The sequence below is a fragment of the Thalassophryne amazonica genome, chromosome 14 (assembly GCF_902500255.1).
Source record: "Thalassophryne amazonica chromosome 14, fThaAma1.1, whole genome shotgun sequence".
Taxonomy (NCBI): domain Eukaryota; kingdom Metazoa; phylum Chordata; class Actinopteri; order Batrachoidiformes; family Batrachoididae; genus Thalassophryne; species Thalassophryne amazonica.
The window spans coordinates 28926871-28951569 of NC_047116.1; the positions used below are offsets into that span (position 1 = coordinate 28926871).

The 24699-nt window shown below is 42.6% G+C and overlaps 1 protein-coding gene across 4 annotated transcripts in view; it reads right to left on the reverse strand.

The window, feature by feature from the left end:
- The window catches only part of LOC117524567 (rap guanine nucleotide exchange factor 4-like), a 90339-nt gene that overhangs the window by 42691 nt on the left and 22949 nt on the right, over window positions 1-24699 (reverse strand). For 2 of the 4 annotated variants that reach the window (XM_034186379.1, XM_034186376.1), the window contains one exon: window positions 2028-2100. In XM_034186379.1, coding sequence (XP_034042270.1) covers window positions 2028-2100 — 73 coding nt within the window. Of the gene's footprint in view, window positions 1-2027; window positions 2101-9401; window positions 9468-11969; window positions 11975-24699 lie in introns of those variants that run through there. The other 2 variants (XM_034186378.1, XM_034186375.1) reach the window with 2 other exon arrangements.

Genomic DNA, 24699 nt, shown 5'->3' on the forward strand with positions numbered 1-24699 from the left:
TTTTTGGTAAGGGATCCCAGACCGAGGGAGATTGACAGTCATCTTCTGTTTCTTCCACTTTCTAATAAACCAAGCTGCTTGCCTGTTGTCCTGTCATCCATCCCAGCCTTGTGCAGGTCTACAGTTTTGTCCCTGGTGTCCTTAGACAGCTCTTTGGTCTTGGCTATGGTGGGGACAGGTTGGAGTGTGATTGATTGAGTGTGTGAACAGGTGTCTTTTATACAGGTAACAAGTTCAAACAGGTGCAATTAATACAGGTAAAGACTGCAGAATAAGAGGGCTTCTTAAAGAAAAATTAACAGGTCTGTGAGAGCCTGAATTCTCTCTGGTTGGTAGGTGTTCAAATACTTATTTGCAGCAGTAACATACAAATAAATAATTAAAAAATCATACATTGTGATTTTGGGATTTTTTTTAGATTATGTCTCTCACAGTGGACATGCACCTAAGATGAAAATTTCAGATCCCTCCATGATTTCTAAGTGGGAGAACTTGCAAAACCGCAGGATGTTCAAATACATATTTTCCTCACTGTATATATATATATATATATATATATATATATATATATAAACGTCAGGTTTTTTTTTGGTTTTGTTTTCTTTTTATTTTATTTTATTCATTTTAGTTAAGTGGTAACTAGGCCTACTACTGTCAACGTTAGCTTACCTGGAATTTATCCCTCTCTGTCAAGCTAGTTAAAGGCTAACGTTGCCTACATGTCGCTGCAGCCACGAGCCCCGAGCTCTCTTTAGCCGGGAGCGGTTCTACCTCTATATCCTTTCACTAAGGTACTTATATCATGTCTCCATATGCATTTCAGCACGTTTTAACTTTTTCTTGTTCTTTTTTTAATATTATTATATTACTGAAAAAATGGAGTTAGTTATTAATTAGTTATACCTAACAACTAACATTAGCTTATCTAGCCAGCTGCAGCACCGTTTACCATAGCTAACAATATAGTCGGTTCTGTTCTGTTTGGGAAGCTAACGTTAATACACACTTTTGTTTACATTTGCTGTTATATGTATTTATTAATTCTGTTATTGCAGGGTTAAACTATGCTATTGTACTTTATACGCTAGTTACCGGCTTTGTTTAATCTTGTTGGCTAGCAAGGTACAATTGGCTTATTAATGGCTAATTTAAAGGTAGCTCATCTAGCTATAGTTAGGTTATTTTCGTGATTTACATTTTCATTTTATTGTGTAGATTTTTAATTATTCTTCAGTTATGGATTCTTTAATATATATCAACATAAAGTTTGGGGTTTCCATTAGATAGCATATAGAATATGTATTTTGTCTTCCTATAGTAAGCTAGCAGGGTGAATTTTAGATAGATACCCAAAACATTTTACATCATAGCTTCTGTCTCTATAATAAAATAACCATATTTATAGCTTAGCCTACTAGCTATAATTTAATTTTACTACTAGTCTCCAGACTAGGTATACGTTAAATACAATTTTCTCCCGTATGAATGTATGAATATTTAGGTTTTAGAAGCTAACTCCTATAATATTATGTTGTAACGATATTTCTTGTATATGTTGTTTATTACCCTTATTGTGTAAATATCACTTATATACATGATGTCCATTTTCTTGAGCCACTTTGGTGGGTAGGAAGAGTTCCCATGGGATAAAAAAGCTTTTCATCCTACCATCCCTGGTTCTCAAGACCAGGCACTTAAGTGGCTCTACTCTACTCTATTCTACTCTTCTTCTTTTTTTAAATATTTCGTATACCTTAGTATACAATAGTAGAGTTCTACCTTAGAATCAGAATGTATTATAGAAGACATACCTTACTGAATTTTCATGCATGTATTTGAATGGTGGAGAAATTTACCAATGGTGGGAGATTAAAATGTGGTGTGGTCTTTTTCCAACCAGAGGAGGTATGTATTGTGCAATATACCTTTAAAAAGTTGTTCTTAGACATCAACTTCATCAGTGCTTAATGGACAGGGTAACATGTAGTTAGGCTAAACAATAATAACAGTAATACAGGGCTACTTACGCTCTGAGCTGCAAACACTTTCCATTACACCACAGGGTGGTGCAAGAACTGCAACCATGCATTGATGATATTTCTATGAAAACAAAATGAATAGAAATCACAGAATCAATAATGCAATGTTATTAATTAAATTCCAACTAAAACAGCACAAAAATACTCATCACCTTATATTAGTCACAAGAGTTAGTTATAAAAAAATAAAGGTGTGTCCTTGTGTTTCATTTTGTTTAGTCCCTGATTCAGTTCTTGATATCAATTTTGGGCGATGATATCAATGAGATGCCATTCAGAATTGAAGAAAAAACATGACGAGAATGAAATACTTCTTAGATTTATTGATAAAAACACTTGTGATGCACAGCAGGGTGGTGGCCAACCAATTAGTATGGTTGCCTCAAAATCAGAAGGTTCCTCATTAAAGATGACCCGTTCTCTGTGTAATGTGGAGTTGAGTCAGGAAGTGCATCTGGCATGAAACCTAATCAACATGCGGATCTGCTCTGGTGCCCCCAAGCAAAAAGGGAGAAGCCAAAAGAACTTACTTTATGGAGATGCATATTACTGCTGTTTGCGCTACAATTTACGAACAGGATTGTTCCAAAATCTGTTATTTTACAGTTCATGGTACAAAAGTAGGGAGTGCAACAGAAATAAAGGCTTCAGAGTGAATGTGCCTTTCTTTGTCAACAATTAAAGGATTTGGGATTAGGAACACTTAAACTGAATAGACATGAACAAATGAACTCATCCCCTCTGAGCCAATAAATCCTTGCTCTCTGGGGGGTTGAATAAAGGACGTGGAGTTGGGGGTATTGTTTTTGATGTTTTTTTTTGTTTTTTTGTAAAGCAGGATTAAAGCTATTGTCACATGTAAAAAGGGCTCATTTTATACAACATATTTGATAGGTTACAGATGTCCTTCACCTGTATAACACACAATCCAACTGTTTCCATGAAGATCTAAGGGAAAATATTCCTGCTAAAGGCAACAGAAACAAAACATTTTAGATACTGACTTGTGTGTGTGTGTGTGGGGGGGGGGGCTTGATGTAAATGGCATGGCTGACATTCCAACCCCTCTGCAAAACTGACACACTGCAGCCAATTTTATGAACAAAATCAAGACAAAACATTTTTCCATGTCCATTAAATCCCTAATTCTAAATTTTTATGAGAATAGTTGACAAACTGTCACATCTGAGAAACTACTTCACCATAGCATCTAGATATAGATACACTAATTGTCATGTCTAAACTATAACCTTGGCAGAAGTTTCTTTAGAATTCATCATCCCCACTGAAAAAAATAATCTGTGATTACATTTATCCACAAATAGAATAGTCAAAAATCAACGAACAGCTCTATATCAAAATGCATAATGTGTCAAACTCAAGGCCCATAAGTCAGATACAGCCTTCTGAAATGCAGTGTGTATGTGTATGTGTTTGCATGTGTGGTTGGGTGTCATTTAATCTGGGTCAAATGTCATTTTCTGAAAAAAAAAAGGGGTTCAATTGAAGCAAATATAAACTTGGGATCTTTGAGTTAAACTCATATTCTAGTCTATGGGCGGAGTAGTTCCCAGGATCTAGTAGTGGGTGAATTTTGCAGGTTTTGACCATGGTATACTTCATTTTATATTAACAAGGTGTTCCGTCAGAGTAAACAGGTAAGATTAACACAAGCTTTGTCAAAAACAAAAAACACAAGTGCATATATACTGCTCCTCGTGTCTATTTGTGTCTCCATTTACGTGTACAATTGTAACTTAAGCAATTTGGAATTAATAAAGTCTTCTGATTATGATTTACCTAATCTCATACCAGAAGTTAGAAAGATATTATGTTGAATTATTTTATTGTCATTTTTGAGTTTGTCTTGGGAGATGTCATGTGTACTCAAGTGACAAACTGTGATCAACATCTCAGCAATTAAGATGCACTCAATCACATTTTAAATGAACATTTTGAACCAAATCACTACTTTACTGAATTACTGAAACCCTAAGCATCACAACAATATACCTGTTGCAAGCATTTCTAGATTCCCAAATTAGAATTATGTTATCACACATCAAATGACTCTGAAGTTACAGAAAATATTTTTTTTGTCCTTAGATCCTTGTAGAGCGTAATTATTTCCCTAATGACAAACTGAACATTTTATAAATGTTTCACAAAACATCTGTCTTCCTTATGTGTGTATGTTACATCTGGTGAGTTGTTTAGTTTAGTTTGTGAAATGGTGGTGCAAGTGGTTAGTCCACTTGTCTACCAAAGAGAAAGTGATTCAATTTTCAGACCCTTGGAAGAAGCAAAAGGGGTTTTTGGCAAGTGCATCTGTGGCTGAGCAGCCCTATTTAGGATCTGTTCTGCTCACTCTGAACAGGGAGGGGGCTAGAAAAGGTGTCCTAAACATAGTCATCTTCACTTTAACCTTGTATGGATTACCATGTCCAGAGTGTCACCAGCTCTGGAGTAGAAAAACAAAAACACCTGATGAAATTTGGTACATGGAATGTATGAAACTTGGACAACAAAAAGACAGACCAGAAAGGCAAACAGCTCTCGTCTCTCTCAAGTTCCAGCAACTTTACCTTGACAGCATCTCCTTGAGTGAAACAAGAAGAGCAGGAAAAGGTCAGCTACCAGAGGAGGAAGGGGGCTACACTTTCTTCTGGAAATGGCTTCTTGAGGAAAGACAACTAATCCACTGCGTCAGTTTTGACATCAAGAACTCTCTCCTTCCAAAGTTGACTGAACATCTAGTGGGCGTCAGTTTATGACTGATGACACTCCGTCTCCAACTTGCGAGTGAACACTATGCCACTATCATCAGTGCTTACGCCTCAACACTTGACATTGACCATGAAGAGAAAGAAACTTTCTACACCAAGCTGGTCACCATTCTATTTACGATCCCTGCTCTGACATGATCACACTCTTCAGCGACTTCATAACCCTGGTTAGAAAGGACCACCAACTTTGGAACGGAACCATCAAGAGAAATGGAGTGGGCAAGTGCCACAATAATGACACCCCACTTCTCACGAAGTGTGCCAAACACCATCTCGTGATCACCAACACCATATTTGGACAAAAACAAGAGTTCAAAGTCTCCTGGTAACAACCTCGCTTGAAGTGTTGGCACCTGTTCAAGTACATCATCATCAAAAAGCACAACTAGAAAGATGACCTGTCCACCAAGGCAATGACTGGGGCATCATCTAATAGACAGCTCATCATCTAATTTGCTCCAGGAGGTGGCTTCAAACATCCACCCCAATTGGAGGCCTGGACATTGCAAAACTGTCAAAAGGGTCAACATTGCTAAGCTTGAAGACCCAGAAACAAAAGCAGAGTTTCAACAGCACCGCAAAGTACTCCGCCCCTAAAAACATTAGAAGGGCCTCAAGACAGCTTACCAAGAAAAACTCAGACACCAAAAGATTAAGCACCCAGACTGAATTCATGAAAACGACCAGGCTCTCCAAGGGCTCATCAACCAAAAGTGAAAAGCTTTCCTCAACCTCCAGAAAGATCCAATCTCGCAAGAGATAAAATCCTCCAGCAAAGCTAAGCAATTTTACAATGTAAAAATCATAACCTCAAAAATCAGTGGTGGATCAACAAGGCTGCTGAAATCCAAGCCCTTGCCAACAAAAATGACAGCAAAGGCTTTTTCAGTGCCACCAAAGTCATCTACAGCCCCTCCACCCAAGGCCAAGCACCTCTTCAAAGCAAGGATGGCCTGAGCCTGCTGAAGACCAAAGGTGACATCACTGTTGCGGTTTAGCCCTGTTGGGTGGGTTTGGGTTGTTTTCTGTAGGATATTCCATACCTGGGGTTTCTCTGCCCTGCCTCTTCTCTCCTGTGGTCTGGGGGTGTGTGTCTGAGTAATGTGTAAAGCTCAGCTTTGTCTTATTATTCTCACTCCTTTCCTTCTGTGTTCTGTGTATCAGGTCTTTCCTCCAAAGCCTTTGTCTGTCCTTATCACAGTCTTTGTTTTGTCTCACTCTTATCAATCTTCTCATCTTATGTTTCCCTGGTCATCCTGTGTGTGGTTGGGGTCTCTACCTCCCTCTGGTGTTTGTTTAGATTCCTTACATGTCATTAGTTGGATTTTTGTCACCTGCCTGGATTCTGCAGCTGTTTAATGATTGGTTTGGTTATTTCAGTCACTCTGTCATATGTTGAAGGTCCATTGTTGGAATGTACACGTGTGTATACCTTCATGTGTTATGTTGTGGGAGTTCTAGTCTCTGTGTTTCTGGTACACTCTTCTAGTAGTAAGTACTGTGTTGGATTGCTGTATCCCTTGCTTCACACCTGACTCTTGCTTTTTACCTACCAGCTATGAGAACTGTCCTTTGAAATATTCACCTTTGACGAAAGAGCATTCCTGAGTTTGACTGCACCTTTTAAGAAACAGATTCCTGAGTTTGTCTGTACTTACTATGAAGATGGTTCCTGTTAGAATATTTCTGAGTTTAGGTCCACCTTTGATGAAGAAGACTCTTGTTTGAACTCATCATTAATTAAGAAGATTCCTGTTTCAATTCACCTGTTATATTGAAGATTCCTAAGTTTGTACCCACCTTGAAGAACGTGCCTCAGTTGACTCTACCTGCACTCACTTGACTCTGTGTTCGTGTGAATTAAACTGTTTTTCTTCCCATCCTCGTGTTCTGGGTTGACCTGTATATTGAGGTTCTCTTAGTCCCTTAATCACCTCTCCAAGGTAACAATCAGTGCTCGATGGAAAGAACACTTGAATTCTGTTTGAACACCAATCCAATTGTTGAGGAAGCGCAAGTGCTCAGCCATATGCGACGACACTGTTGAAGAACTTAGCTGAACCCCAACTCTCAACGTAACCCTCCTCACTCCTAAAGGTGTAAAAAACAAAAAACAAAAACAAAAACACACACACTACAACAATGGACCCGTGAAGACAACATTCCCATTGAGGTCTTTAAAGAAGATCGATTTCTCCAATATCAAGTGCACCAACTTATCAAAATCTGTATTCATGAAGGCATGCTCATAGACCTGAAAGACTCAATTATTGTCACCATCTACAAGTGGAAAGGAGACAAGTCTGACTGCAGAATCTCACTGCTGCCTACCGTAGGAAAGGTTCTTGCACAGATTGCCAAATAACTGTCTGAGGCCACTAGCAGAAAACATCGTTCCTGAAATCAGAGTGGCTTCCGACCATCAAGAAACTGACATGCGCTTTACTGTCTGCCAATTGCAAGAAAAGTGTCAAGAGCAACACTAACGGTGTCAGGTACAAAGACTACTGTACCAACATCAGTGTCCTGGCTGAAGCCAAGCTCCAGAGCATCTAGTTTGTCATCATCCAGAAGAACGTGTTTCAGTGGGTGGGTCATATCGTTAGGATGGATGATAGCTGACTTCCCAAGTAGATCTACTCCCAGCTGAGCAAAGGAAAACAGTCCATCAGAGGGTAGAAGAAAAGCTACAAGGACCTCCTGAAGCACAACCACAAGAGCTGCTCCATCAAGTGGAAGACCTGGGAAGAACACACAAGGGCCTGAACCAGCTGACAAGCAATGATCCATATAGGAGTGAAAGTCTTTTAAAACTACAGATGAACAATATAGAAGAGGAAGAAAGAGGGCAAGATCCTGATTGGCAGATCTTTCTTGCAGTAACCACATGTAGCATCTCTCAGAACAGTGTACCTCAAGAATAGGCCTGTTCAGTCATCTCTGGGACCACCATCCCATCCAGGAATTGACCAAAAGACCATCTTCTTCACCACTGAGAGACTGCCATGACAGATTATGAACACTGGACTGTATTTAGTTGCTCAGATGCAGCATTTCTGCCACTGCATGTTCAGACAGTTCTTTTGTTGTGCTTTAGTTTAGATTTGCTAGTATGGCCAAAGCAGATGTCACCTGACTGAATGTGGTCACGCTTGCTTTCTTCCACTAATAAAGAAAAAAAAAACACTTCTTCCTTACCACTATCACCGATATACGGTACTTGCTCACAGGGTGGGTAAGGTTGAGAAAGTGACTTATGTTGTGGCTTGTATGAACAAACTGATTGAAATTAAACTAAATGGCATCTATATTACAGATCCACCTGTTATGCACTATGTTAAGTTAGTATTATAAAATGTGTGAACTTTTTTTTTTCAGTTGGGGAAAAGCTGTGATGGCATAAAAACTGGCACTTTATCTTCTGTGCACACTGCTTTGCTTTGGAAAGTCTAATATATAGAGTACTTCTATGTCATGGCCACACATCAGTGACGTATAAGAGCAAGTCCTCAAGCTCGCCTTCGGTCTTTCATGCATCCTGAGCATTACTGTGCATGACTGCACTCTTGTATATCGAATAAATTAGACCAGATTACATAACCTACATTGTCCAAACGGATGTTAACGTTTCTTTTTTTAGATTATTCTAAACTCTACAGACAAGCACAATTCAGCAATCCCAGGCAAAGAGTTTAGGGAAAACCTCAAAAAATATCAAACTTCACCTCTGCACCACTCGATTTCCTCACTGTCAATTTTTAATCCAACTAGTAAGCAATGTTTTTTTTTCTGGTACTCTTACAACAGTCAGAGCAATCTTGCATTTCCAACCCTGATCAAACAAAAGCTTCACAAAGATTACCAAAAGATGCCACCAATGCTCCATGAAGATAGCAGCCTCTTTAATAGGGCACCGCAGGCTCGTTTGAACCCTACATGATATCGCGGGATTTGACCACTTATGAGGACTGCCAGTCCCGTTGTGCAATATACTCACAGCATAACTTCACGTGGAAAAATGGTGTACTGTTTTGTTTTTGGCTGCAATCACCGACACAGTCGCAAAAAGTTTTTTTTTTTTTTCGGTTCCCCGTGGAGATGGGAAGATGAGGCGAATGGGAGACGTCATGTCGGTGTTAGCCTACACATCTAACCAGAGTAGCTACGTTCTCTCGCCTGCAAAACCGCCTCAACAAGTTTGTGCTCGGGGTCATAAACAAACCACAACACATGTCCACTTTCCACCGCATCGTCGCTTTTTCTTTGCATTCTCACTTTTTTCCCCATTGAAAAGGATGCATTCATTACAATCTGTTTAAACATACAAGATGAGTCCTTTTCTTGCTTTTACATTTTTGAAGCATTCTCACTTTTTTGCGTGTAATTTGGTCAAAAACTCAGCGAGAATGCCGTTTTTTCCCCATGGAAGTAGATAAATTACGTCATATTTTACCCCTTTAGCACCCACCCTCAAATGAGACTGCAGTGCCCAATTGGTTGAAGATCCTCTGCACACTCTTTACTGTTAATAAACACTTCTAGAGACCCAGATTGACAACGCTGTCTCTACTCCTACCCTGCATGGTTCAGCATGGTCCATCAGCTCTGTCTGCTTTTGGAGCAGCAGCTGCTAAGTGATTACTCAACTCTGGTGATAGAGCTCCTAGGACTGACTTCTCCCAGCCGTCTGAGCATAGAGAAACCACTTTTCAAATAAAGTACAATGAAGGTGAAGTACAATAATCACAAGCAGCACCTGGACAAATGTCTTCACTGTGGGACATGAGGCCACATTGTTCCTCAGTATGTAGTATGTTGGTGCATATATTCTCCCCTGAAAGAAAAGTACATCCAGTATTCCGTTCAAGTCACTGAACTCGTTCTTCTCAAGGACAGAGACCAAACTGAGTCTTATCTTTGACCTTGCTATTTATCAAATCCCAAACCGTTCATAATTTTTTATTTCTCTAAAGAATGTAACATAATTATAAAGGGCCTTTAACATCCACTTAAAAATTGCTTTGTAACTATCACTTTTTCTTAAATTAAAACTTATAACAGATGAAGTAATGTTATTGGTGCATGTTGTTAACGATAAGCACTCATATTGAGTGAGGAGGAGGAAAGTGAGGCCTCACTGTGCAATGTCAAAAAAGAATTTCTACAAACTCCCACTGTTTTTATTTGGATAAAACCTTGCAGCTGTGGTTGGAAGAATAATTCTGTATTAAAATAAATAGTTAAAAAAAAATGTAAATACCTTAACAGAAAGTACTGTAAATTTCTGTCTGATATTCTGTTTGAGAAGTAAGTACACTAACTGCTTGTCCTGCCAGTTCATCATAGGTTGTGAATCAGTTTTATCTATCAATATACGAGGGCTGTCAATAAAGTATAGGTCCTTTTTATTTTTTTCAAAAACTATATGGATTTCATTCATATGTTTTTACATCAGACATGCTTGAACCCTCGTGCGCATGCGTGAGTTTTTCCACGCCTGTCGGTGACGTCATTTGCCTGTGAGCACACCTTGTGGGAGGAGTCATCCAGCCCCTCGTCGGAATTCCTTTGTCTGAGAAGTTGCTGAGAGACTGGCGCTTTGTTTGATTAAAATTTTTTCTAAACCTGTGAGGCACATCGAAGTGGACACGGTTCGAAAAATTAAGCTGGTTTTCGGTGAAAATTTTAACTGTTAAAGGAGATTTTTTTTAATGAAAGACGTGCGGGCGGATTGCAGCGTCGGCTCGCAGCCGCCGCGACGCTCCGCCACAGGAAAAACACCTCTGTTGGAAGCCTTAAGGACAAGTTGGAACATGTCCAGCTGTTAAACAATTTCTCATATACTCACTCCACTGAAAGCCATCAAAAGCCGCCTGGATTTTACAAATGGTTATCAACACGGAGGTGTTTTTCCTGTGCCGCCGCACCGCGCCGGCTGCATCCCGACGCGCGGACCCGTCCGCACGTCTTTCATTAAAAAAATCTCCTTTAACAGTGGAATATCCGGATAAAATGCTGAAACCGACTTCTTCTGAAACTTCTCTGTTCTCTCACGACGTCCTGGATCAATAGAGCCTGAAATGTGGAGGTTTTCAGCTTGAAACAGGCTGACGACGGCGCCTGGGAGTGCTGCGCGACGTCCCGCACCGTGGGAAGTCCTTAAAGCGACAGTATCACCTCAAAATCTCTCATCAGCCGTTGAAATTTTCACCGAAAACCAGCTTAATTTTTCAAACCGTGTCCACTTCGATGTGCCTCACACGTTTAGAAAAAAATTTAATCAAACAAAGCGTCAGTCTCTCAGCAACTTCTCAGACAAAGGAATTCCGACGAGGGGCTGGGCGACTCCTCCCACAAGGAGTGCTCACAGGCGAATGACGTCACCGACAGGCGTGGAAAAACTCACACATGCGCACGAGGGTTCAAGCATGTCTGACGTAAAAACATATGAATGAAATCAATATAGTTTTTGAAAAAAATAAAAAGGACCTATACTTTATTGACAGACCTTGTATATGCCCTACTCAATTCTAAACATGATTTTTTTAGAAACTCTCATATTAACATACTTTGTAAAAATATGTTAATATGGCATGATATACAATTCATTAAAGTAAATCCCTTCGGCTGCTCCACTGTTTGCCCTCGGGATCACTAGAGCAGGTTGAGGTGGATCTGCATGTTGAATTGGCATAAGTTTTACACTGGATGCCCATTCTGGCGCAATTCCACATTACATGGAGAAATATGTCAGGGGTGGAATTTGACCCAGGAACCTTCTGCATACGAGGTCTGTTAGAAAACTATCCGACCTTTTTATTTTTTGCAAAAACCATATGGATTTGAATCATGTGTGATTGCATCAGCCAAGCTTGAACCTTCGTGTGCATGCGTGAGTTTTTTCACGCCTGTCGGTTGCGTCATTCGCCTGTGAGCAGGCTTTGTGTGAGCAGTGGTCCACCCCTCTCGTCGGATTTTTATTGCGAATAAAATGTCTGAACGATTTGGAGCTTTACTGCATCAAATTTTTCCAGAAACTGTGAGAGACCTCCAGGTGGACACCATTCAGAAAATTCAGATGGCTTTCAGGGATGATTTTATGGGGATTACACAGATTAAGGAGTGCTCCAGCCGGTTTAGAGACCGCCCACAGAGGCTGAGAGCGCAGCGCACTCTGAGCGCCGATCGACAGGCTGAAACCCCGCTGAAACAACCAGATCATTTCCAAAGTGAAGGCTTTGTTGATCCTGGATGTCATCTGACTTCCACAGAAATGGCAGAAGACGTGGACATCAGCACTTTTTCGGCACATTCCACTGTTACAGGAGTTTTTGTCATGGAAAGAGAAGCGGAGGGATGCGCCACAGAGCCGCTCCTGGCGCGGAAAAAAGCACCTCCGTGTTGGTCTCACAGGACAGCTTTCAGATGGCTTTCAGACGGCTTTCGGTGGCTTTTCAGTCGTGTGACTATCCGAGAAATTGTGGATGAGCTGGACATGCCAGAACATGTCCTGTGAGGCTTCATCACAGCGTTGCTTTGTACCATGCGGCTCCGTCCCGACGTGTGAATTTCTCCGCTCCTCTTTCCATGACAAAAACTCCTGTAGCAGTAGAATGTGCCGTTCATTTCCAAACTGAACGCTGTGTTGATCCGGGACATCGTCTCACTACCACAGAAATTGCAGAAGACGTGGACATCAGCACTTTTTCGGCACATTGAGACAGATGTGCGGAGAAATTCGCGCGTCGGGACGGAGCCGCATGGCGCAAAGCAATGCCGTGATGAAGCCTCACAGGACATGTTCTGGCAAACTCACGCATGCACACAAAGGTTCAAGCTTGGCTGATGCAATCACACGTGATTCAAATCCATATGGTTTTTGCAAAAAATAAAAAGGTCGGATAGTTTTGTAACATACCTCGTATATTTTCATTATAGCCCGTATTGTGAAACAACACAGTGCACAAGCAGTAAATATGCTTGTCTCCCAAGCAAACTATCCCAGGTTCAAGGCTGCACAAGACCCATTCTCTTTATAAAGCTGGAGTTATTGTTGTTGCTGTTTTTTGTTTTGTTTTTTGAGAAAACCAGAACAACATGTGCAAAAACCTGATGGATTTGAATCACGTGTGCTTGCCTGAGCCAACCTTGAACCTTCATGCGCATGCGTGAATTTTTTCACGCCTGTCGATTGCATCATTTGCTGGTAAGCAGCCTTTGTGTGAGGACGGGTGTAGTCTTTCGTCGGATTTTCATTGCAAGGAAAAAGACGGAACGACTGGAGCAGCGCCTCACAGGACATGCAGTGACATGCCCACCTCTTTCGGAAGATTCAGACGGCTTTCGGTGGCTTTTCAGTCATGTGACTATCCGAGAAATTGTGGAAGAGGTGGGCATCATTTTTCGGAGTCCAGCATGTCCTGTGAGACTTCAATGCCGGCTTCATGCCGAAGCCTTCGGCTGAATTTCACCGTCACTCTTTTCATGGCCAAATCTTCTGTCACAGTGGAATGTGCCAAAAAAGTGCTGATGTCCACCTCTTCCGCAATTTCTCGGACAGTCACGACGGTCCCGCATCACCACAGCGTTCACTTTGGAAATGATCTGGTCATTTCAGCATGTTGATGGCCGACCAGAGCGTGGCTCGCTCTCCACCGTTGTGTGGACGTCTTTAAACCAGTTGTACCGCTCCTTAATCTGTGTGATGCCCATAGGATCGTCACCGAAAGCCGTCTGAATCTTCCGAATGGTTTCCACCTGGCTGTCGCCCAGTTTCTGGCAAAATTTGATGCGGCGCTGCTCCAGCCGTTCCGCCATTTTCCTTGCAATGAAAATCCGACGAGAGACTACATCTGTCCTCACACAAAGGCTGCTTACCAGCAAATGATGCAATTGACAGGCGTGAAAAAGTTCACGCATGCGCACGAAGGTTCAAGGTTGGCTCATGCAAGCACACGTGATTCAAATCCATCAGGTTTTTGCAAAAAATAAAAAGGTCGGATACTTTTCTAACAGACCTCGTATAATATCAACTGAGTAAGACAATGCTGTTGTCTTTAATAGTTTAACATGTAATTTTATTTAATTTTGTTAAATTACATCTTTATACCGTAAAATTTACAGGTTGGTCTGGAAAGGTATATACAATGTATATAGTCATACATATTTTTACTGTTTGTTTTTTTTTTTATTTGTTGTTGTATTACAGAATTATTCTGGTATCCGCAGCTGCCAGTTGTTCATAGTTTTTTTTATTTACGGCATAATAGAATTTTTAGAATATGCATCAAATGGAAAGCATGATAGAAATACCATCCATTTACAGTTATTCATTGCATGTAGCTTGAAATCACCTTGTCTGTAAGTTTCTTTAATTTCCAAACTTTAGGTTTGGTGGCTGTCAGGGCACCACTTGTGTGAATGCATTAGCATGGTTATTTAATTAACACACCGCAGTCACATGTAAAGGGCCTTTCACACTGAGCGCGCAAATGAGGCGCACATCGCTCTAAAACCACACTAATTTCAATGAGAAGCATCATGCAAATGCCGCATCACAGTGCAACGCGCAAAAAGCAAGCTTGCGAGATGCTCCGCCAAGAGCACGCACCACTGCTTGATGGCAAACTCACTGTGGTCAAAGTTCAACTCAATCCAACTTTCACCGGTGCACGCTGTGATGTAGCTTCACGCATCCAAAAGAAACGAGACATCAAGCAAAAACGCGGAAGACGACAGTGCGATGTGAGCCAGAGAAACATCAGAACTGCTAACTTATAGACAGCAGTTTTCTAAAGAAAATCCTTACAATTTTTTTACCTTAAGATTAATTTGATTACTGTACATTTTGAACTTAAAAACACATCTTACATTAGAAAACTTGTAATTAAAATAGCTTTAAGCTTCTTCTGTGTCTTTCGGCTGTTCCCGTTAGGCAGGGGCGTGCTGGGAACATTTTTCAGCCCGGGAGTTTCATATCCAACCGGCCCACAAACCGCCAGCGCACAGAGATATTAAGAGTTCTGCTGTGGCATTTAAATCCAGCATTTATGTGCTGACTGACTGTGAAATTTGGGTGGCTTATAATAGAAAGAAAAAGTTAGTTAAAACAAGAACGGTATTGTTAACTGACCAGTGCACCACCTGGGCTTACCCTGTGCGATTTTTGGCCCTTTTTCAGCTGATTTTTCACTTGTGTGTGAATTTTCGTCCTGCGTCGTGCAGTCTACATGGAGTAACGAGCTGCGTTTAACATCTCACGACCACCTCCTGATGGGGAATCATATGGTCGGATGAAAATCAAGCCTGTTCGTTATTTTGGTCAGCCATCGTGACTCGTGAGGGTTCTACGTCGCGCACTGTGCATGTGCAAACACTGGAGAGAGCAAGTGATCTCATGTAAAGTCTTGTGTTTTTTTTATTGTGTTCCCTCGCAATAACCTAATATAATATTAAAGTTCATGCCTATCATTGCGCACAGAGTGGAATCAGGTGGGGGGAGACTGAACGTATATGCGCGCGTGCGCGCACACACACACACACAACAGGATTTACGAAAGATGAGGGAATAAGTTGCTACACCTTGCGCAGCTGTAACACTCCGTATGAAATATGGTTTATTTATACAACAGTGTAAGTAGCAACACCTGTTAAGAATGTTTGTTTTCTTTTTTTACCGCCCTCATGAATCATGTTGCTGTCTGCTGTGTGTGCGCGCGTGCTTATACGTTCAGTCTCCCCCCACCTGATTTCACTCACTGTGCGTGCTGATAGGCATTAAATACATTTTTTTTTTAAAAGAAACGCGACCCCGACGTGTGATTTTTGAACATACACATCACAACGGCCCCAGGTTGGACCAGCCCACCGGGAAAACTCCTGACTCTCCCGATTACCCAGTATGCGGTAGCCGTTAGGGGTCGCCACAGCAGATCAATCGTTTCCATCTCACCTTGTTCTCTGTATCTTCCTCTGTCACACCAACCACCTGCATGTCCTCCCTCAGCACATCTAAAAACCTCCTCTTTGGCCTCCCTCTTCTCCTTCTTCCTGGTGGCTACATCCTCAGCATCCTTTTCCCTATATACCCTGGGTCCCTCCTCTGCACATGTCCAAACCATCTCAGTCTCGCCTCTCTGACTTTGTCTCCAAACCGTCCCACCTGAGCTGTCCCTCTGATATATTCATTCCTAATCTTGTCCATTCTCATCACTCCCAAAGAGAATCTCAACATCTTCAGCTCTGCCACCTCCAGCTCTGCCTCCTGTCTTTTTGTTAGTGCCACCATACAACATAGCTGGTCTCACTACTGTCTTGTAAACTTTCCCCTTCACTCTTGCTGATATTCTTCGGTCACAAATCACTCCTGCTACGTTTCTCCACCCACTCCACCCTGCCTGCACTCTCTTCTCTCACCTCTCTACCACACTCTCCATTATTTTGAACAGTTGACCCCAAATATTTAAACTCATCTTTCACTTCTACTCCTTGTAACTGCACTATTCCACTGGGCTCCCTCCCATTCACACACATGTACTCAGTCTTGCTTCTACTGACTTTCATTGCCCTTCTCTCCAAAGCATATCTCCACCTTTCCAGACTAGACTCAACTTGCTCTCTACTCTCATTACAGATCATAATGTCATCTGCAAACATCATAGCCCATGGGGACTCCTGTCTGATCTCATCCGTCAACCTGTCCATCACCATTGCAAACAAGAAAGGACTCAGAGCTGATCCTTGGTGTAATCCCACCTCCACCTTGAATGAGTCTGTCATTCCGACTGCGCATCTCACCGCTGTCACACTATTCTTGTACATGTCCTGCACTACCCTAACATACTTCTCTGCCACTCCAGACTTTATCATACAATACCACAGCTCTTCTCTTGGCACCCTATCATAAGCTTTTTCTAAGTCCACAAACACACAATGTAACTCTTTCTGGCCTTCTCCAACAGTATTCTCAGAGCAAACATTGCATCTGTAGTGCTCTTTCTCGGCATGAAACCATATTGCTGCTCACAGATCTTCATCTGTTTTCTAAGCCTAGCTTCTACTACTCTTTCCCATAACTTCATGCTGTGGCTGATCAACTTTATGCCTCTGTAGTTACTTCAGCTCTGCACATCACCCTTGTTCTTGAAAATAGGAACCAGCACAATTCGTCTCCACTCCTCAGGCATCCTCTCACTTCCCAAGATTTTATTAAACAATCTGGTTAGAACCTCTACTGCCATCTCTCCTAGACATTTCCATGCCTCCACTGGAATGTCATCTGGACCAACTGCCTTTCCACTCTTCATTCTTTTCATAGGTTAGGGTAATCTCTTGTACTTCCTGATTTACTCTCACCACATCATCCAGCCTTTTCTCTCACTCATTTTCTTTATTCATCAGCTCTTCAAAATATTCCCTCCACCTTCTCAGCACACACTCCTCACTTGTCAGCACATTACCATGTGCATCTTTTACCACCCTAACCTGCTGCACATCCTTTCCAGCTCTGTCCCTTTGTCTGGCCAATTGGTACAAGTCCTTTTCTCCTTCCTTACTATTCAACTTCTTGTACAGCTCGGAATATGCCTTTTCCTTTGCTTTTGCCACTTCTCTTTTCGCCTTACGCCGCATCTCCTTGTACTTCTGTCTACTTTCTTCATCTCTCCGACTATCCCAAAACTTTTTCGCCAACCTCTTTCTCCTTATGCTTTCCTGGACCTCTTCATTCCACCACCAAGTCTCCTTGTCTTCCTTCCACTGTCCAGATGTCATACCCAGTACTGTCCTAGCTGTCTCCCTCACCACATCTGCAGTACTTTTCCAGTTGTCCACAACTGCTTCCCCTCCAACCAGTGCTTCTCTCACCTGCTCGCTAAATTTCACACAACAGTCTTCCTCCTTCAGCTTCCACCATCTGATCCTTTGTTGAGCTCTCACTCTATTCTTCTTCTTCTTTACCTCTAAAGTCATCCTACAAACATCCATCCTATGCTGTCTAACAACACTCTCTCCTGCCACCACCGACCAGTCTCTTGATTTCTTTTAGCTTACATCTCCTATAAAGAATGTAGTCCACCTGTGTGCACCTCCCTTTTCTTAAAGTAAGTATTCACCACTGCCATTTCCATCCTTTTTGCAAAATCAACTACCATCTGTCCTTCCCCATTCCTATCCTTGATACCATATGTACTCATTACTTCCTCATCACCTCTGTTCCCTTCACCAACATGCCCACTGAAGTCCGCTCCTACCACCACTCTTTCATGCTTGGGCACACTCTCCACCACCTCATCTAACACACTCCAGAAATCTTCTTTCTCCTTCATCTCACAACCTACCTGTGGGGCATATGCACTGATGATATTCATCATCACCCCTTCAATTTCCAACTTCACACTCATCACCCTGTCAGACACTCACTTAACCTCCAACACACTTTTAACATACTCTTCCTTTAAAATGACCCCAACATAATTTCTCTTCCTGTCCTCACCATGGTACAACAACTTGTACCCACCGCCGATGCTCCTGCTCTTACTTCCCTTCCACTTGATCTCTTGCACACACAATATGTCTACCTTTCTCCTCTCCATCATATCAGCCAGCTCTCTCCCTTTACCAGTCATACTACCAACATTCAAAGTCCCCACTCTCATTTCCACCCTTCTAGTTTTCTTCTTCTCCCGCTGTTTGTGGAAACGTTCTCCTCCTCTTCTTCGTCGTCTTCGCCCAGCAGTAGCCCAATTTCCACCGGCACCCTGTTGGGCAACAGCAGAGGTGGCGGACGTTGTTAACCCGGGCTGTGACCGATCCGGTATGGAAATTCGATTCTTAGTCTGCATATTTGGGTTGGCTTGTTTTACGCCGGATGCCCTTCCTGACACAACCCTCCTCATTTATCCGGGCTTGGGACCGGCACTCAGAATGTACTGGCTGCACACCCCATGTGGCTGAGTTTTAAAATAGCTTTAAGCAAAAAAAAAAAAAAAAAAAAAAAAGTCTTTAGAAATCTTTGATGTTCATCTGCAAATTAAAACCATAACTTGGCGATTGTTGCTGTTGTTTCAGATGAGATGATTTCTTGATTAACATGATAATGAACCTTGAACATTTATTTTTAGACAAATAAAATGGCATGAAAAGTAATGTGTACATTTTTAAGTCTGGTAGATTCATTCATTCATTCCTATCTGCATTGCAACCAGGAAAAAACACATTGTAAATACATATAAATATTTGTTATAAACACAACAGGAGATGATACAACTGCAGTGTGTCTGTTAATTCCGATTTCTAAATGTGACATATACCTCATGATATCATTTTTTAATTTAGTCATTTCAACATTTAATTATGTCCTCATTGGCTATGTGGTTGATTTTAATGTTGTAATCAAAACTGAGTAATTACTAAAATATAAATTTGACTATTCTAGCGATTGTGAACGCTCTGAAATTATGCACAATAGGGGCAGGTCTTCTTCTAACTGTGCAAGTCTTATTGATTGAACTTTGACGTCATGGACATGTTTAATTATTCATTCATTTAATATAAAAAATATAAAAAGCAAAAAGCTTTTTCAAATAATAAAATAGTTGCTCTTTAAAGAGCTTTTGTAGTATTTAGAAGTGTAGGAGCAGCTGTGAGTTTTCAGAGACAACAAGTGAGCTGGACCCTCAGGGCACCAGATGAAGGTCTTCTCTGCAGTTTCAACCTCTTGGTGGAGTTTTTGGAGACACATTCCTCACATTCTGAAGAGTAGAGATGTTCTCGTCTTCCTTCTGGACTTCAGGTTTTGGAGTTCAGCTCCATCACTGGATGTTTTTAAAGTGCGTCTGTATTTAGAAGGTTCTCTGCACAGCAAATGTTGAAATGTTCCTGATGTGGCACAAGTGAAGAAACATCATTTCTTAAAATATGAAGAAACACAAAACAGCACTGCAGTGCTATTTTCTTTAAGGTCTGATTACTAGATAGTAAAAAAAAAGAAATAAAAAAAATCTAAGTTATATAAAGCTGAGACTGTTCTTGTAGTCACAGTAGTAACAATTAAAAAAAACTATTGAGTAGATTTATTTGGTAAAAATAAAAATAGATCAAACAATTTACAAATATAAAACGTTCACTCGGCTCGACTGAATGATTGACAATGCAGCTAAATGCTAAGCTAACGTTAGCCAATAAAATTTAAACTTTCAGTGGTGCAGTAACCACTGAGTCAGATTACTCACACCTCAGAAAAATTTGCAGAAGCCTCGTTGCTCAAACTGTGTGTGTGTATATATTCAAAAGTGATTTTCGGATTGAGTGTGTCTGCTCGATCACACCAGCTGCTGTGTCTCTCTGTGTCTCTGGCTGGGCTGGCCTCTTCAGCTCCTCTGTCCCAGCAGGGTGATGTCCATCACTCGTTCTTCTGCTTTTGGCTCCTAGTCTTGTTGTTATGACTCGCAGACTGAGTGCTTCACTTTTTCCTGTCGCAATTCCATGATGGCGATTGTCAGTGTTGTTCACCAGATGCTCAAAAAGCCAGATAGTGACTTAGAAATCTCCATCCCCGCTGTGCATCCAGACTCGCTGTTGCCACATCCACTTTTTGAAAAAAATGCGAGCACATGCAGCAGAATGAATGCGCGGCACACAATGTGAATGGCCCATTAGAAAGTGTGAAACAAACATAAAAAACTGGACCTTACGTTTGTATTCATTCATTCATTTTCATTTGTTTATCCTTGTCTGGCAGTGGAGCAAAGCATGTAGCTCATCTCACACTTCCCTGTCCTCTGCCAAGTCCTGTAACTCTTCCCGGGGGATCCCAAGGTGTTCCCAACCCAGCTGGGACATATAATCTTTCCAGCATATCCTAGGTCTTCCCTGTGGCATCCTCCCAGTTGTACGTGCCTGGAAGATTTCCCTAGAGGGACTACTAGGGGGCATACACTCCAGGTGCCCGAACCACCTCAACTGGCTCCTTTCAATGCAAAGAAGCAGCAGCTTTACTCTCAGTCCCTCCCAGATATTCAAGCTTCTCACCCAGTCCAGGATTGTAAGCCCAGATACTCAACGGAGCAAGCCCATTTCTGCCTCTTGTATCCGCAATCTTATTCTTTGAGTCATTACCCAATGCTCATGACAATAGGTGAGGATAGGTGTGTACATCAACTGGTCAATTGAGAGCTCGCCTGCTGGATCCTTCTTTACCACCCCAATCAGTCTATCAATCTCACACTCCAACTTGTGAACACAACCCCGAGAAACTTAAACTCCTCCACTTGGGGCAGTAACTCTCCCCTGATTCAGAGGGGCCAATCCAACCTTTTTCCATTTGGAGGTGCTGATTCTCATCCCAGTCTCTTCACACTCAGCCTCAAACCTGCTCAGTGCGCATTGAAGGTCACTGCATGATGAAGCCAAGAGAACCACATCATCTGCAAAAAGCAGAGGTGTAACTCTGAGGTCAACAAACTGGACACCCTCCGGTCCCTTACTGCAGCTTGAAATCCTGTCCATGAATATCACGAACAGGCTTGTTGATAAGGGGCAGCCCTGGCGGAGACCAACACCCACCGGAAACAGGTCTGATGTAATGCCGAGAATGTGGACACAGCTCCTACTTTGGTCATACAGAGACTGGATTGCATGTTGCAGAAAATCTGGTACCCCATATTCCCACAGCAACGCCCACAGGATACCCCAAGGGACCCGGTCATACGCCTTTTCAAAGTCCACAAAACATATGTAGACTGGTTGGTCATACTGCCAAGACCCTGCTAATATCCTTGCAAGGGTAAAGAGCTGGCCCATACTGGTCATACTCCCAAGACCCTGCTAATATCCTTGCAAGGGTAAAGAGCTGGCCCACTGTTCCATAACCAGGGCAGAACCCACATTCTTCCTTCTAAATCTGAGGTCTGACTAACAGTCTAAGACTCTTCTCTAGTTGCGGGTGCTCTCCGCCCGGGTTGTGCGTGTCAGTAAACCTAAAATTGAATAATAGTTTGAACTCTCTTGCAGCCGTGTTCCTGTGGTGTTGTCTTATCTATGAGATTGGCGTAAAGTGTGATCAGCGACGGCTTCGCTTCACACTCCAACCAGATAAGAGATTAGACAGGAGCTGCATGAGTGTGTGATTGGAGGGTGAACGCGCACGGCGGAGTTCTGCAGCACGGGTCGCTTTGCGTCCTGCTGTTACAGTTGTAGCCCCGTCTCCCCGGGTGAAGATAGCTACTACATCTGTTGTATCAGCTCCGGACTTATTAGTTAAATTACACTTTAGCTGTATGCTACACGTAGCTGCTCACAATTAAAGCAGCGTGTGTTGAGTTTACTCGGTTGCCACAGGGATTTTTATTTTTAGCACTCTGGCTCCCCCTGTTGGTGACTGAGCCACATTACCGTCACAGCTCTTAAGGTAGAACATAAATGTTCCATTTGTTTGTGCTTGACGGTATAAGTCACTTATTAGTTAGTTTTTTGTTGGTTAATTAATTGTGGGGTTTTATATGTCTGAGTCAAACTGTTTTTGTGTGGGTTATAGCACTGTCAGTGGTCTGGTGGTGTGGACATGCAGGCTGTCGGGAGCATAGCTTGGACTCAGGTGCCTTTATGTTTATTGTCTGTTAGTTTTTCTTTTTTTCGGTTTCACCTCCCAGGGTTTGATGGGACGGTCCTCTGGGGGGTGATTGGGTTGTTTTGTTGTTTTTTATTTCCCAGTCCTCTACCTCCAACCTTAGTCACTTCTGTACCGTTTGTCATTAGTGTTGCTGAGGTGGTGCAGTTTGGTTACGCTGGGGGTTTCCCAGAAAACCTCTGCACCTGGGAGGGGGGGTTAGGGGCGTTTTATTTTGTGTTAGTTCCCTGTTCCACCTCTGGCCTCAGCACGCCTTTGAGCCGTATGCCATCAGTGTTGCTGAGGTTCGGTGCAGTGGAATATACTTCCAGCTAGTAGCTGGGTTGAAAGTTGGGGGCGTGGCGCCATTTTGTGCCGTCTGCCATTACCGCAGTTCCACTCCTCCCGTTTGATTTTTAAGTATAGTCATAGGTAATGACACTGGATGTATTTCCAGTTTCCCCTGCGCTGAGGGGGTGGGGTTGGGGTCGTTTTGTCCTGTTTTCTCCCCCCGGATTCAGTAGTTTTGAGCCGTTTGCTATCATTGTATCTGACGACTGGTTCTGGAGGTTTTCCAGGGTCTCTTGGGGTTCTGGGGGGGGGGGGCAACAGGTTTCTTCGTTTTTTTGTTTTCCCCCGAGGTTATTTGTGTGGGTCCTCTGGGGGGTTTGGGGTGGTTATTTTGTTTGTTTTTCCCCAGTTTCCGCCCTCAGGGTGTGACAGTGATGTCCTCTGGGGGGGAAAAGACTGTGGGACCATCTAGCCGTAGACGGCCGGGGCTGGGTCTGTTTTCAGTCATGGGGGTGTCTCCTGGGGTTTGACGTCCTCTGGGAGGCGCTGGAAACCCCCATAAATGACTTTGGATCTCAGAGGGACCTCGGCTGTGGTTACTACTCCTGGAGCTGGTGGAGATATCCTCTGGGGGGTGTTGGTCCCTACATGTCGTCCAGGGGGGGTGTTAGATTCCTTTTTTTTTTTTGGCAGGGTTAAGTTTGGGTTGTTTTTTCTTTTCTCCTCCTCCCAGGGTTTGATGGGACGGTCCTCTGGGGGGGGGGAGGGGGGATTGTATTTTATTTCTTTTTATTTTCTCCTCCTCCCAGGGTTTGATGGGACGGTCCTCTGGGGTGGGGGGGGGTTGTCGGAATGGTTGTTTGTGTTTTTCTTTTTTTTTCCTTCCTCCCAGTTTGCACCCCTGGGGTTGGTTGTGGTGTTCCCTGGGGGGTTGGAATGGTTGTTTGTGTTTTTCTTTTTGTTTTGTGACTAGGCAGACTCTGAACATGGTCGAAAGAAGGCTGAATGCACAGGTTTAAGAACTCCTGGCCAAATCTGTGCAAAGTGAATGACAGAAGCAAGAGTTGACAGAAACGAATGCAAAGATGCAGTCAGAGGTGGAGACGCTAACCGGTCTGCTAAATGAAGCAGTAGGCAAGACCATCAAATTTAACAAAAGATATCTCTGCACTGGAGTGTCAGCTGCAGGACATTCAGGAGCTGCTCCAAGAGGAAGTCCAGTAGACACCTTCCTTCTCCATCTGCCTAGGGTAGATGGAGGATGGGGGGCATATTTTGCGGGAGAAGCTGAAAGAAGAGAACGAGAGCAAGAAGACTGTAGAGAAGTACGTCTCTGCTCTCTAGACTCAGCTGGCTGAAAGAAAGACAAAGGCAGGATAGAATGCCTTGTCAGTAGAGGGGCTGAAGAGGGCCTCAAAGGAGTCCAATGGGAATTTGGACGGTGTTCAGCGGCAGCTGGAGTAGAAAAGTTCAGCCTATGGACAAACTGGATAAGATAGAGATCCGTTTGCAGCAAGAGAGATGGATGACCTCTTGGTGGACCAGGACCACCTTCGGCAGATCGTCTCCAATCTGGAGAGGAGGCAAAAAAAAAAAGTCTGACCAGATGTGGGCCAAAGAGAAACGTATTGCTACTCTATATGCAGAGGAGTATGATCGTGCCAAAGCGGAGGCCAGGGAGAAGGAGACAAAAGTGTTGACCCTGGCAAGAGAGTTAAAGACTCTTACAGACCTGAAAGATGAACTTGACCGATTTAATAAAGTGCTCAAGACCGAGACGGATGACTTTGGAAAGAGTTCATAGTTTGGAGAGGTCCAAGCGTGCCATGGAGCAGCGATTGGAGGAGATGAAGATTCAGCTGGAGGATGTATATAGGTAATGTTTCCAGGCCCACTCTGCCAAGAAGAAACGGGAGCTGGATCTGGAAGGGCTTGAAGGCCATCTTGAAGATGCTACTGAAAATCGTGATAATGTCTT